The 14,473-nt window shown below is 42.8% G+C and overlaps 1 protein-coding gene across 1 annotated transcript in view; it reads left to right on the top strand.

Annotated features, from left to right (window-relative positions):
* Positions 1-1,828: 1,828 nt before the first annotated feature.
* The window catches only part of csmd3b (CUB and Sushi multiple domains 3b), a gene marked incomplete at both ends in the record, with an annotated part of 311,985 nt that continues 299,340 nt past the window's right edge, over positions 1,829-14,473 (top strand). Inside the window, one exon of the mRNA XM_079176023.1 lies at positions 1,829-2,078. Coding sequence (XP_079032149.1) covers positions 1,829-2,078 — 250 coding nt within the window. The remainder of the gene's footprint in view (positions 2,079-14,473) is intronic.

Here is a 14,473-nt window from a genome sequence, read left to right on the forward strand (position 1 = left end):
CACTAAGGGGACAAGGAGCTAATAGGAGCTCTTTTGATTGATAAAAGTGTTATTAGTGGCATGAATACTATATTTTAATGTATAATATTTAAATTATCATACAATATTAATATAGTAATCATTCTTTGTTGATATTTTACTGCATTTTCCCATTTTTCCTGTGGACCGGGTTGATATGGCAGCAGAAGCCGTAGCAGCTAACATACAGTTGAATTTGTACTGCTACTTAATCTTCACAAATATTGACAAGAAAACCATTAATTGCCATGAAGAACTCATCAGCCTCACTTCACATGACGAATGGATTCGCGTCTGTGTCCATCATGTGCCACCAAATCCCAAACTCTTCCTTATTATTGGTTTCACTTCAGTGGACAAGTGGATCAATGAGTGATGCTGCGCAAACTATTATTGGCTGGTCCATGTAACTATTGGATACAGCTCAGCTGTCTGGTCACTGTTGAAGGGCAGTGTTATATTCTTCTCATATGTTTTCCTTTTATTGAATGTGGCTTGGTTTTGTCTTCCTCTTTGTTTTGGTCGAATTTGGGCATCCGTTGGTAAAGTTTTGGCATGCGCCCAATCCTCTGTGCCAGTGGACGCTCCTGCATTTTGCGTCCTGTTCACAGCGCTTCACAGCAAAGAGGACACAAGCGATATCCTCTGCGTACAGCCTGGTGTTCAAAATTAACCAACATCCACCCAAACAACAGTCTACTTTTACCAGAGTCCATTGTATGCTATTATTTCCGAGCATAAGCACGTGAGTGGAAGCAGGAGCTTACGAGGAGCACTTGAAGGCAGCATTTCTGTACTGGCGGGGAGAAGGAAGAGACGCACCAGCCGCTACACCGGGAGAATAGACCGAAGTGCACCGAGCAGAGGGGATGATGCACGTCTCCTCTGGATTTCTGACAACAACTGGAATTGTCATTTGATCTTTTCCTCGTCGGACTTTCACGGAGAACTAACGGAGGACTTGTCTCCACGTGACGAGCAAGCTCCGGTTTGGCTTGTTTGGTAAGGCAATTGAAAAGGAATGACTGATGGTGACGCGTATGTGAAAAGAAGTCAGATGAATGGTGGACTCACGAAAGAGTGATTAATTTTGTCTTCTTTCCAGGAGGGGTGAAGATGCAACATTTTGCTCGCGGCTGTCTGTGAGAGGAAAGGAGGAGGAGAAGAAGAAGAAGGAGGAAAAGAAGAGGAAGGAGTGAAGAGACGGATGAGAGGAGGGTTATCCGGCCACAAAAAAGAAATACAAACAAATCCCCCTGTACATTCTTGAAACACCAAGGGGACCGGACACACCGCAGAGGGGATTTTACAAGAGACACGGAGGAAAGGAGACTCGTACTGTGCGTAACGGTACGGGAGGAGAGGCTTTTAAGGAGGTGGGGGGGGGGAGAGAAAGCCAAATTAAAAGCGGGATATTTCCGAATGGAAAAGGGATGCAGCCCGGAGGCAGTGTGGATTTGAATCTCTCCCTGACTCTATCACTCTTTTGCAAGAGAACGGGACGGAATAGAGAGATATTGACGGCGAGCGCCGGAGAGTGGATTTAAAGACAGAGACAACCTGTGTGCCCGTCCCATCTCCCCTCTGCTTGTCTCTCTCTCTCTCTCTCTCTCTCTCTCTGGATGTTGACTGAATTCATTTTGGGGATATGAAGGATTTATCTAGTCTATGTTAGAAGGAGGAGGCAAAGAAAACGCACGCGTTCCCCCTATCGCTCTCTCTCTCGCTCTCTCTCTCTCTCTCTCTCTCTCTCTCTCTCTCTCTCTCTCTCTCTCTCTCTCTCCCTCCGTTTTTCTGGATGTGAAGCAGCATGCGGCCCGGTGAGAGCTTAGAGGGCTCGCGCTCGGCTCGCGGAAGATGCATTGCTGTTAATAATATTACTAATAGCGGCACGGAAAGCTGTCTCGCGCACCCCGCGTCGCCAAAGAGGAGGATGAAGAGGGGGACGACGAAGAGGAGGATGAGAGGGATGAACGAGAGGATGACTGACGGAGGAATGACGGTGATGCGCTGTTTTCTGTGGAGTCTCGTTCTGAGCTCGCTCTCCTCGCGCGCACAAGGTAAGGGGGATGCGACACGCGCGCACACACACACACACACACACCTAAAACACAGAGTCAAAAGAACACTCCACACGCAGTGACATAAACGCCCTCACGCGCACACTCGCGGTTTGGGTGAGACTGCGTGCTGAGTTTTTTTTTCTTCTTCTGCAGTAAAAAGAAACGCTGCTTCTTGTGTGTGCGTGTGGGGTGAAGAAAGCGTGTGTGTGTCAGTGTGATGGTGTCTGCGTGTGCGTGAGGATGTCTGTGAGGTGTCTGTGCATGTGTGTGAGTGAGAGGAGATGTGCGTGCGGGCGCGTGAGTGCGTGGATGTATGGTGTGTTGCGGAGGAAAGAGGAGAAATAGAAATTGGCTTACAGGGAGGATGAAGGGAAAGAAGGAGAGAACCGGCAACAGCCTCTTTCCCTCTTTCCTCATTTTCTGCTTGCTTCAGTTTGCTCTTTCTTGCTCTCTCGCTCTCCTCCTCTCTCTCTCTCTCTCTCTCTCTCTCTCTCGGCCTCCCTCTCTCTCTCTCTCGGCCTCCCTCTCTCTCTCTCTATCCTTCTCTTCAATACAGCCATTGAGCCGGTAGCCAATAAATATTCTTGCGGTAGCTCTTGGGCTGTGGCAGCGAACGTGAGCTGCTTATACCAAAGTGTGTGCGTGAGTGTGTGTGTGTGTGTGTGTGTGAACGTGAGTTGTTTATCGTGATGAGACCAGAGCCTTACACAGCATTTTATCCCCAAATATCTGCCACCATGCCTATTTGTTCATTTTCTACCCTATTTCAGTTAAACGACGTTATATAATGGCGGCGTCTCCCTTTTTCTCGCTCTCTGTCTCTCTTACACACTTTCGTACTTTGTCCCCCCCCCCCCCTCCCTCCCTGTCTCCCCCTCTTTCCTTCTTGGGTGAAATAAATTGTTAACATATTCACAGTACAGCACACTCTCACACTTTCTTTGTCGGTCTGCGTCTTGGTCTTCCTCTGCTTTCCATTTTTAGTTTCTCTCATCTTGTTCAGAAATGCCGTATGAACACACACACACACACACACACACACACACACTTATATACACTCATGCAAACACACCCAGTGCTGCAGCAGGTGAGGCTTCAATGGTATGGAAACTATTCATCACCGTATCTCGAGCAGAGGAAGGGAGAGGAGGATGGAGTGAAGGAGTAAAAAGATGAATACAGGGAGGAGGAGAATAGGGGGGGTGGGATGGAGAGACTGAAAATGGGCTCATGAGGAAGTGAGGCAGGAGGAGAGGAAAGGAGGGAAAGAGAGAGTTGAGTGACAGAAAAAGAGAGAAATAATTTCATAGAAAGAGACGGAGCAAGTTTAAAGACACTCGTTGAGCTTCTGGCAACACCAAGCCGGGTGGATTTGGTCACAGAAAGAGATTTGGCGAGCAGAACGGTGGAGTTTTGTGTTTGTTTGTAAATTGTCCAAGACGACAAAGGAAACCTCAAAAAACTACCGTGGAGGCTGTGAGAAGAACCATTGTAATGTCCGCATGGCCCTCCAGTGTGAGGAGACCATGTGTAGGCTGACGGAGCAGAGATAAAATGGATTTCTACAGTGACACCAGGAACGTCTAGACTCTAGACACTTGGCTTTGCACTATATCTTATTGTAGTTTCACTCTAAAAAAAACAGGAATTTGCAGCCGTTTTGGAAAGGATTTTATTTTTTGTATGCTTCACTCTGATGGACACATGAGAGATTGTGATTTGCAGCCTGTCACGCTAACAGGAAGACAAGAACGGTGGGATTTCCTCAGGCACAAAAGATCTAATTTGAAACCCTTTGGGGGCACAGATCTTGGCACTGATCTCCTCATGGCTGCCTGTGAGAGAGCTCATAGTATCAGACACTTCCAGACTCCTCGTTTGGTATAAATGTGGTCTATTCGAGGCTGGCTCAGGAACACTTTTAGCTAAATGCGAATTTCAATTATGATGAATACAATGTCAAAGGTAGATTCGTAAATTGGAAAGAAAACCAAAAAAAGCAAATAAGGCTGGTGTGTCAAGGCTGGAAAGCAAGGTGAATAAATGTGTAATTAAATGTCCCCTTGATCCATGCTGACATTTTGGGGACCAAGGCTTTAAAAAAAAGAGGCTGGAAAATTAAAGCCAGCCAGCGGCCAAAATGCTGTTACATTTTTGGCTGTGGCTGGTGAATTAGTCTACTCTACCGGCCCTTTGGCAGGTAACCAATCATTGTATGGACCTGCAATTCTATTCTAAAAAGCAATCTAAAAGGTGAAGTAATGAAGTAGGCGGTAATGGATTCACACAGCGCTGAAGCCAGTGGACAAAAAAAACGCTAATTTCTCCACTTGCTTAACACATTTGACACAGAGATGCGGCGCCATTCCCTAAAGAGGTAGCATCATTTGTCCTGATGCCGGGGTTCTAATTGAGCAGCGAGTGTTCCACACAGTCTCGGTGTAGTTAAAGCAGGTCAGGAGGATGAGTGGTTTCAACTCTCCACCAGCTTGCTTTGGACCCTGTCTGCGTATCTGACAGGCTATTATAAAAGTGTTTTTGTGAATGCCTCGTAATAATAAAAAATAAAGCTTGATGTCGAAGTCGAGAAATCATCCTCAAATTAAGGTTTCTCTCGCAGTCAGATGTTGAAAAATTGCTGTACGTGTCCTCTGTGTCCCCCCCCCCCCCCCGCCGGTCCCCTCGTGTCTGTTTCATCTGCTCTCTGCTCAGCTTAACTCCACCTCTCCTCTCCTCTCCTCCCCTCTTCCTGTCCCCTGCCCCCGTCTGTTTCTCCTCTCCTCCGCTCAGCACTTCTTCTGTGCTCTCTCATCCCTCCTCCGGGCTCCCACTCTTTCCTTTTTCGTCTGTCAGATTTGTCCTGTGGCTCCAGAGGCTTAATTTACTCACCAAACATACTCAGTGCGCACATGCACACAAAGACAAAAAAAAACAACCTACGCACACACATTTCTCACCGTCTCCCAGGCGCTTCAATGTATTCCGGGCTACATTCAGGCTGTCAGAATCGAAACGAGAGCGGCGTCCAACATCACAACCTGCACCTGTTTGCAACCGATCTGTGTTTGAGCTTCTTTTCACCGCCGCCTTTTCAGGATGAACCCTATCACAGGTTTACTGACGGCATGGATTTCATCAGCACTCAATCAAAGGACTAACGCGGATCAATGGCCGAGCACTAATTAACTTTGAGACAGTCGGGTAATCCATTGGTGGTCATCGTTGGGGTTAGGGATTCAAACAGGTTCTTAAGGCAGCATGGTGACCAAGTAATTAAAACCCGCGGCTAAAAATAGCTAATTTGATACACAGAGCCATGGAAATGTAGTGCTTTGTTCTCGCTACATGGCCAAATTGAAATGTATCAGTCATCCCGTGGTAGCGTCTAGTAATTTAATGCTGGTCATCAGTGTTAAATTGGACAGGCTGCCCGGGGGCAGTGGAAGGGTTCCTCCAACCAGGTTTCATAAACCATCATATCAGAGATTGATTGGCGTGGACGACAACCCCCGACGTTAATTATAAGCCATTGATTGATCTTGTCCATTAAGACGCCCGCTGCTAATCATTTACCTGTGTTAGCTACTGCTGGAGTATTTTGGTAATCATTCTCTGCTTGTCAATTATCGATTGATATTCTACGCACAATTAATAACGAGGCTTAATGGTGAGCTCGGAGGCAAAAAAAAAAGAAAGAAACAAAAGATGCCCGCATTGACGAGCACAGGGGACACGCTGTCTCTTTGAGTTTTCTTGGCTGAATTCACTCATGCACAGACGGGCATTTGGACTATTGGTACACTGTGCACACACACACACACACACACACACACAAGCTGAGGCAGGCGAGCACTCTCGCACTGAACATTAGCGCAACACAGACTCTAACACACATTTAATCCCGTGGCTTATGGCTGGTTTCTCAGAGGAGCGAGATGTGTCTGTCGCAGAGTCAGCCTCTTGATCATATAAATACTTTTGACTTACAGAGGAAGAGCGATAGAAAAGAGGGTAAGATCAAGGTAGGCTGGGAAGAGGGTGAGAGCAACACATGATGCATATGCATACGTATTTTTTTTATACTGTTGCCTTCTCAACTACATTCTCTCCTCATCTGTCCCTCTTGACTTTCACTCACCTAATCCTCTCCTGCTTTTCCAACGCCTATAGAGTGAATATGTAATTGTTTTTTTTCTTGCCATCCCGCCTCCTCTCCTCTCCCAGAGGTAGTATAGCATAACGTACAGCACAAGGAAATGTAAAGGCGTGGTTTTGTCTTCCACACCAGAGGCCAGGAATCACATTCCAGCTCATACTTCGAGCTAATGTTGACTTTTTTTACATTTTGAACCAAAAGCACAATCTTTCCTGAACCTGGAGGCTTTATTTCCGTAAATCCATAAATGTAACCCGATCTCAAATACCGTTGAACCAACGTTAACAGTGAAGATATTGCTGATGCATTCAATATGAAGATATCTGGTTCTGTATGCAAAATATGTTGGCAGTGATTAGTTTTTTTATTCTCATGGTCTGGACAGTGTTAATATTCCCCAAAAGCTTGTTTTCCTGATGCAAAATAGTTGTCTATGAACGTAATGACTTGGATAGAGGTGGCCCTTAATCCTCGGAGCAAGTGTTGCTTCCTATTTCCTAAATAATCTGAAGCCTTTGATATCTTTCCAGCATTAGAGGGCATCGCGATCTCAGTTCTCCCTCTCTCGTCTTTTACGATTTATTTTGTGCTAGTGTGGTGTTACTACTGGGAACTCCCCCCGTTGAGTAATGAGTAAGCATGTGTTTGCTGCGTGTATGCTTATCCTTGATACTTGGGCTGCTCCATACATATTTTTTCTCTCCATCCATCTTCCTCCGGCCCTAATCGCCCATCCCCCCCCCCCCCCCCCCGCCTCCTCCGACCAACATTCACCCATGGTGAATTTCTAATCACCACCTTTTCTCACATCCCACCTCTCTCCTCTTCCCTCCTTCCTTTCATATAGTTTTGCCTCTGCCTCGCCTACCTCCCGCCCCCGTCCCTGGTGGATTTGTTGTAATAGGTGGGTGCTCACTGGGTTCAGCTCTGATAATCTCCCATGTTTGTTTTCTCTCTTGGCCAACAAACAGGGTGCTTATTTAATTCCTCCACACAGATTGTCATCAGGATGATGTGTTTTTGAATCGCTAAAGAGCCAAATCTACCCGTCTATTCCATATTTGTGTGCGCCTTCTATGATTTTTTTTTCGAGATTCCAGCTTGCACATATTGAACAGTTTGCTAAATTGAAAGAAATGATAATTTTGCCATGCAAATTGGACTAAAGAGAGACTGCACTCCAGCGAGCTGTTCCAGCTGTTCCCGGGCCCTGTGGATCCATAACAGCTTTTTATATACAATTGCTCTTTTCCTCCAAGGTCTACTGCAAATGTGCATTTACAGGCTGGTGTCATGAGTGTAATAAGTATAAGCATAATTCATCATAATTGAATGCAAAGACATGGTGGGCATCCTGCAGGAGCCATCAGCAAAAGATGGCTCTGCCATGGGCTAACAAACACAATGATGGAGTTCTACAAAGTATATTTTGAATGTGTCTCTGATGTGTTTTGTCACTGAAACTTTATTATAATTGTGTGTGTTTCCACCAGAATTCCACTAAATGCACGTAGACGCACGTACACACAAATCAAACGCACTGCTTAAATCGCTATGAAGTGTTCCCAATATGAAACACGGCTCTGATTAAAGGCCCGTCAAATTGGGAAAATCATCTGTGTTTCTCAATTACTGAGAAGGTGACTTTTGGGCGATATACGGTTTCTGAAAAAGCACAAGCTTTTTGTATGTACACACACACACACACACACACACACACACACACACACACACACACAAACTCAGACACACGGTTACATTGCACACAAGAACACAAGCTGTCAGTCTTCCATATCCTCTTCATTATTTCACAGATGATTAGAAGTAGACATGACATGAACATGTTGTGTGGGCACATGCACACACACACACACACACACACACACATAATATGTTGGGCACATTAAGAAAGCCTGTGATACCCCGAGGTGGTGACACAAGCGCACGCACACACTCGTTATAGGAACACGTTACAGGAAAGGCAGATGAGAAATTAACAAAGACAGACATTTTCATATCCAGCTGGTGCTCCCTCTTGGTGTGTGCGTGTGTGTGTGTGTGTGTGTGTGTGTGTGTGTGTCTGTGTGATGTGTTCTAGTCCCTGTCAAGATGCAGGAAACATGGCCAGTAAAGGTGGAGCTATTTCATCGGAGACAAAAGCTTGGGTTGAAATGGAAAATGGTCTCTATAGGAATCCTTCTATATAGATGGACGGGCGTATAAACAGAAATGTTGGTCAGAGGTTCGATCCCTGTTGACAGTCTGTCCCTGTCAGACTGTCCTTGAGGGAGACACTGATGCCCGTAATGACCGCGCGCTCTCTGGGGGAGAATACGTGCAGTGGCTGACAGGAATTTCACACAAGAGCAACACAACAACAGAAGTGAAACGACACAAATGCTGCAGAATATAAAGGCAGAGAAAAGGTTGTCGATTGTCGATGTTCGTCACAAAAGCTCCCACGGACCAAATCATGTTGATGTCACGGCAACCTAAGATTAACTTGGGCTGAGTAAATCTGGTGCTTTCACTTTGCCTTTGATTGGTTCCTCTTTAAGTCATTTGACCACCTTCTAGGTAGGAACGTTCAAACCAAACAAAAAGTAATTCTTGTGTTTCCTTTGTTTTGGAACTCCTATTTATTGACAGTTTCATTTAAGGGTTGCAACAATTTATTTAATGTGTAGCAAACTGCACCTCAGATGATAGCTGTGAGTTCCTTCATGGATATTCGTGTTGTTGTCGGTAATTACGTGCACATGATGTACCAGCAGTGAGTCTTTTTCTACGAATATGAAGTGCTGATGTATGACATCATGATGTGCTATGCCCATTGAACATGTTCAGACTGTGATTTGTAGTTTGACGTTGTAATTGAACAAGTCATTAACTCCACATTCATTTGAGATCTTTCATCATACAATTCAAAACACTCAGTGTCTTTATCTGTTGTAATTACACACATTTACCGATATTACTTCTAACATGTTATGGTTCCTTGCTCTGCTCTTATATGCGATTTTTGGAACAAGATTGTTGCTACGGTAACAATGAGAGCATTACAACCATTTCAGCTGTTAGTATAGTGCATCAATTAGCAATGCAATACAGACACACACACATACATGCACAAAGATAAAAGATGTGCCAAAAACGAATAAAATAATAAATAAAATACCTAAAACCAGTTTATTGTCTGCTAATATCACAAAACAAATGTTTAAATGTACTTTCATGATTTTCTTGTTCCCTCATGACGAACATAGTAAGTTCAGCTTGACATATTTATAAAATATACAGCCATTCTTTATCAAAAGCACATGGTTTGTGTCAGCGTAGGTTCATGAAAGCATTAGTTAAGTGAGATGTTCGTGCATTAGTTAGACATTAACAAAGAGGCTTAAGGGGACTTATTACTAAGCAGCTACAGTTTGGTTATTTATATACACACGACACAGGCAGAAGGTATTACTCAATCAACAATTTTAATTACTATCAACTACGGATGAAAGTTGTATTTTTGAAAATATGTAAAGTGATATAATTGGTTTAATCATTCCTATAAAGGGCATTTCATACAACAGAACATGTTCATTTTGTTTTGTATTATTATAAGAAAAAGAGTGGCGTTTCTTAGACTACAGGGTATTGGAAGGGAGAGAAAAACACAGAGCCAACAGGAGGTGTTTTTGTGTTTATGTGCTTAGACCTGGTGTGTGATGACAGGTATGCCCATGTGCCCCTAACCCACAGAAACATAGCTGTCAGCAGACATCACACACACACACACACACACACACACAACCTCACTAGCTCATCACCTCATGCTGTTATGCTCAGGAGGATAGTCTATTGTTTTATCGTACTATTAAATTAATTCCGCCCCAACCGGATCTTAAAGATTTTTTCTTTTCTTTTGATTTGACATTTCACGCCATGTCTAAATCTTTGCAAGCCAGAAAGTATTTGAATTATTTATGTGCATTATTGGGTCGGTGTCTCAGAGCTCTGCAGGTGATGCATTTCCTTCCTAAGTGATGATGTATTTCCTGTCTTCAGTCTTGCGCCTTGGGAGCCCTTTTTGTGCTGTCGTTCATTCTGTCTATGTATGTGTGTGTGTCTTTATCTGCACAAGATGCCCTGCTGTATGTGTGTGTGTGTGTGTGTGTGTGTGTGTGTGTGCATGTGTGTGCTTGTCTGCTCCATTCCCAGAGAAGACTCATTTTCCCAGCAGGCCCTGTCAGGCTGGTTCTGGGCGCACTCGGTTCACAGCTGGGGGCTACTGCTGTCACCTGCTTCCCTAACATCTCTCCTCTCCTTTACCTCTCTTCTGTTCTGCTCTAAGTAATAACATTGGTGAATGTTATGTATCACCATATACTCTTAACACTCACTGATTCATTTTGGCGCAAAGATTCTACAAAAACGTACAAGGGAAAGGGAAATGGTCCTTCATAGCTGGCTATATAATTACCCCAAAAGAAACTGTGCTGCCACACAGTTGCGCTGAGAGTCTAAAAGTCCTATTTTTACACCAGTGTTTAGAGCAAGTCTTCAGTTCAAATTGCTGTTTTCTAAAGCTTTCACGCTTGGGTGACCGCCAGCATGCTCCAAAAAGGAGAACACCTCTGCAGGGCAGGCAGGAGCGGCAACCAAGACAGCTACTGTTAGAGTTAATGTGTGTGTGTATATACCATATATACAAATATGAAAAGAACTCATCTGCACCAATTTGGTCTTTCTTCATGTGGACACACACACACACAGCCTAGAACATTTTTTTAAATTTCAAATTGTGAGCAAACAAAGGAGAAACAAAGCAGATGTAGCAAATAGGAAGGCAAGACGTTATTGACACGAACACACTTACTTTGGTTTGCAGAGAAACAAAGTTTGCGAGCACAGACTTCCTCAGAGGAGACGGCATGCAGCTCTTGGACAAAAGCCCAGCAGGGTGTTTCGGTGGATTACAGTCAATTTTGATCTTTTGACACTGGCCGTCTGTTTCGCCCCACACCCTGACCCTACTCAGGGTCACCGGGTCAGACAGAGACCAGATGCTCAACCATACCGTCACATTCAAACTTGACAGCACAACACACATGGCCCCAATCTGTCATCTCCCCTTGTTGAATGTTTTAGTCTCCGTGGAGGATATTTCTCACCCGTTTTACTCTCCGTCTTGGATTTCGTTTTTTATAGTAAAGCAGTGGAGATGAATGAAACAAATGCTGGATTCAACAATCCCATTTGAATGTGCCCTATCGATTGATATACAGTATGTGATTGATGATCAGAATCTTGTGTTGTAAATATCTGATTAGGCGTTTACTGGTGACTTAATTGTTGGTAGTGCACCTGGGTTTTTTTCCGATGAATTCCATATAGACCTTTTGTGGTCACATGTCACGAGTATTGACTGATTAGGTCCGTCCCTCGTAAAAACCTCCTAGTCACATGAACAACACAGTAAATGATGTTGATAATCATTAAGCTAAAAGATTATTTTCTTCTTTGGCCGGCTTCCTGTGATACACTTTATTTCTTTTGCATTTGGTGCCAATGTTCCTTTAGGTTTTATGTGGTTTTGAAAATCCTCCGATAGTGGTTAAGTGCCTCTTTGGCTTGAAAAGAACGGCAAACAATTTAATCTACATTTTCTTGTTAATAGAAAAGCATAACCACATTTTTCGGTTGAGACACTGTCTTTCTCCTTCCACGTTTCCTGAGAAAAAGCTTCGGGTAAATACATATCCAACACATATCATGCAGTTTTGTGTGCTTCAAAAGAACACATCCCATCCCAATCACAGTGGGAATGTATATTTGAATAGAGCTATACACTATAATAGAATACATAATAATATTGTAATATCATGTTTTTTGTTTTGAGAAAAAACATTACAAATCAATATATTGGTGCATCAGATTAACAAATGGTAAAAAAGAGAAACAAATTAAAACTGGACGTATATTGAACATCATAACACAGCAATTTAGAGATACAGCACTGTACAGCCTTACAATATTAACAGTGTCAATCTTGAATTATACAGTAGAAATGTCTTAAACCAATCGAGCCCACATATGGTCTGATAGCAACTCACTTTGCCAGGTGATGCTTTCACCTTGCTGCTGATCTTCTGAAGGTAATTTAGTGTATATCCTCCAACAAAGGAAGCAAAAGGCTATTCTAAGTACTCGTCAATGTCCAAATGCCTGGCAGAGGTTGAGCTGAAATGAGTTTCTGAGATCAAAAGAAACAGAAAGATAAAAGGATAAAAGCGGTTGAAAGATAAAGGGATTTGAGTCACTGGATCAAAATTGGTCCTTTATGGAACAGAAATCAACCAAATTAAAATCCAGTCAAACATAAGGGCCCTCTGACTCCACATGTGTCACACAGGTCACTGCATTCAAAAGACATTTCTTTGGACTGAAGATTTTTATTCCACTCCACAAAAGTCATCCACGCAGCGGTCCACAAAGCATCTCTGCTCAGATAAGGGAGGTATAACGTTTGTGTTGTTCAGTTTGCCCCTTACTTTTTCCATTTAGAGTGAAGAGAGATGATGGTAAAACAAGTGAGGACCTCTGGAAGAAAACACAGATATATCTCCTCGGTCATTTATTTACTATGAGCCGATTTTATATGAGTTATTCCTCATGCATGCCTTCTGACATCAAGTGTTTGACGGTAAATGACAAATGTGACTAAAGTTTGCTGCAGATGAGCCAACGTCTCTCTCATCCATTTGTTCTGATCTGAAAGCCACTTTGGCTGAACATTTAACAGGCTGGGAACATTCAGAAAACCTCAGCCACCGAAGTTTAAATATGAATTTGATGCCATTTGCTTATGCATGTAGTATTTAACTTAAAGGACTCCTCTCGTGCAGATCTGGTAAAGCCATTAACCTAGTTCAGTGTTTTCAATTACAGTTGGAATAAAAGGCCAACTGTTGTTCACCATAATGACATAGAGGAGGATTATGGATTATGTGGATATTCTATTCATTTGTTCATTTGTCCTTTAAATGTATGTGAGAACGCTGCTTGATGAGCTTGATGGATTTTCCAAGGAAGTGGGTCAAACCAAATCCTTCTGTTTGTTGCTGCTTCTCTCATGTCATGTCTCATGCTAATTGTTGACGTGTGTTAGATGGGGACATAAGTAGTAATCCAGCTACAAGACGCAATTACTTTTAGTCATGCAGAGGAGAAGAGGTTTGATCTTTCCATAAAAATGCTAAGGATGTGAATTTATATGTTGGATATTTAGTTCTTACTGACCTGTCTACTTCAGTCATTAGGAGTGATAACTCACTTACCCTGAGACAGTCCTACGAGTTAGATCTGAACGGCTGATAGATCTGTTGGGTTCAATTCCAGGACTTGTGAGCTATACATTAGTGCCAGACTTTATTATTCTGCTTTTGCACAGCACAGCAAACCAATAACTTGTGCTTGTTAGCCAATTTTTAACAGAGGACCAGGCAATTACCATGAACAGAGCTGCTGGGCAACTTTGCCTCTCTCCTATGGCTTTTGTGCATAGAGTACGCAGCATATTTACAGAACAGAGCACAACAGACAACATGAATAGGCAGCAAATATAAGTCAACAACAATCTTACAGTGAAGTGCTTTTGTAGCGTTTTGGTTTCTACATATAACGGTAACATAGAATTTGGACTTGGCATTTGAAAGTGTATGGAATATACAATATACAATACAAATATAGAATAAATTAAACAAACACAAAAAAAGAATATATCTACATGATAAATAAAAGTGGACATGCTCTGCATTGCTGTGTATTTCTTGACAATTTTGGACAATTTAGCTGAGCTGTCCAGGAGAAAACAGTCAACTCTGCATCAGTTTTAATCTAATTTCCCACAATATAACACAGCAATAGCTGTTTTTTTGTTTTAACCTTGGTTTATTAAATGAAATCTAGGAGACATACAAGATTAGTATTATTTTCTATAGACTCTAAAAACAAACATTGAGATAAATAGAACACACCTCAAGAATAATTGGGTTATAATTGCGCCAAATTCATAAAGACTACATTTAGAAGATGCCATTCTCATCATGGCAATTAAAAAAAAGAAATAAACAGAACATTTAAAAAAAAAAAAGAATGAGGCAGTTAGTATGTGAAGCTGAGTGGAGCATGTAGAAATGTGAGCACCACCTGAGTTCAAGTGCCCGTGTAAGCAAGTACCCTG

This window comes from Pholis gunnellus (assembly GCF_910591455.1).
Source record: "Pholis gunnellus genome assembly, chromosome: 16".
NCBI lineage: Eukaryota > Metazoa > Chordata > Actinopteri > Perciformes > Pholidae > Pholis > Pholis gunnellus.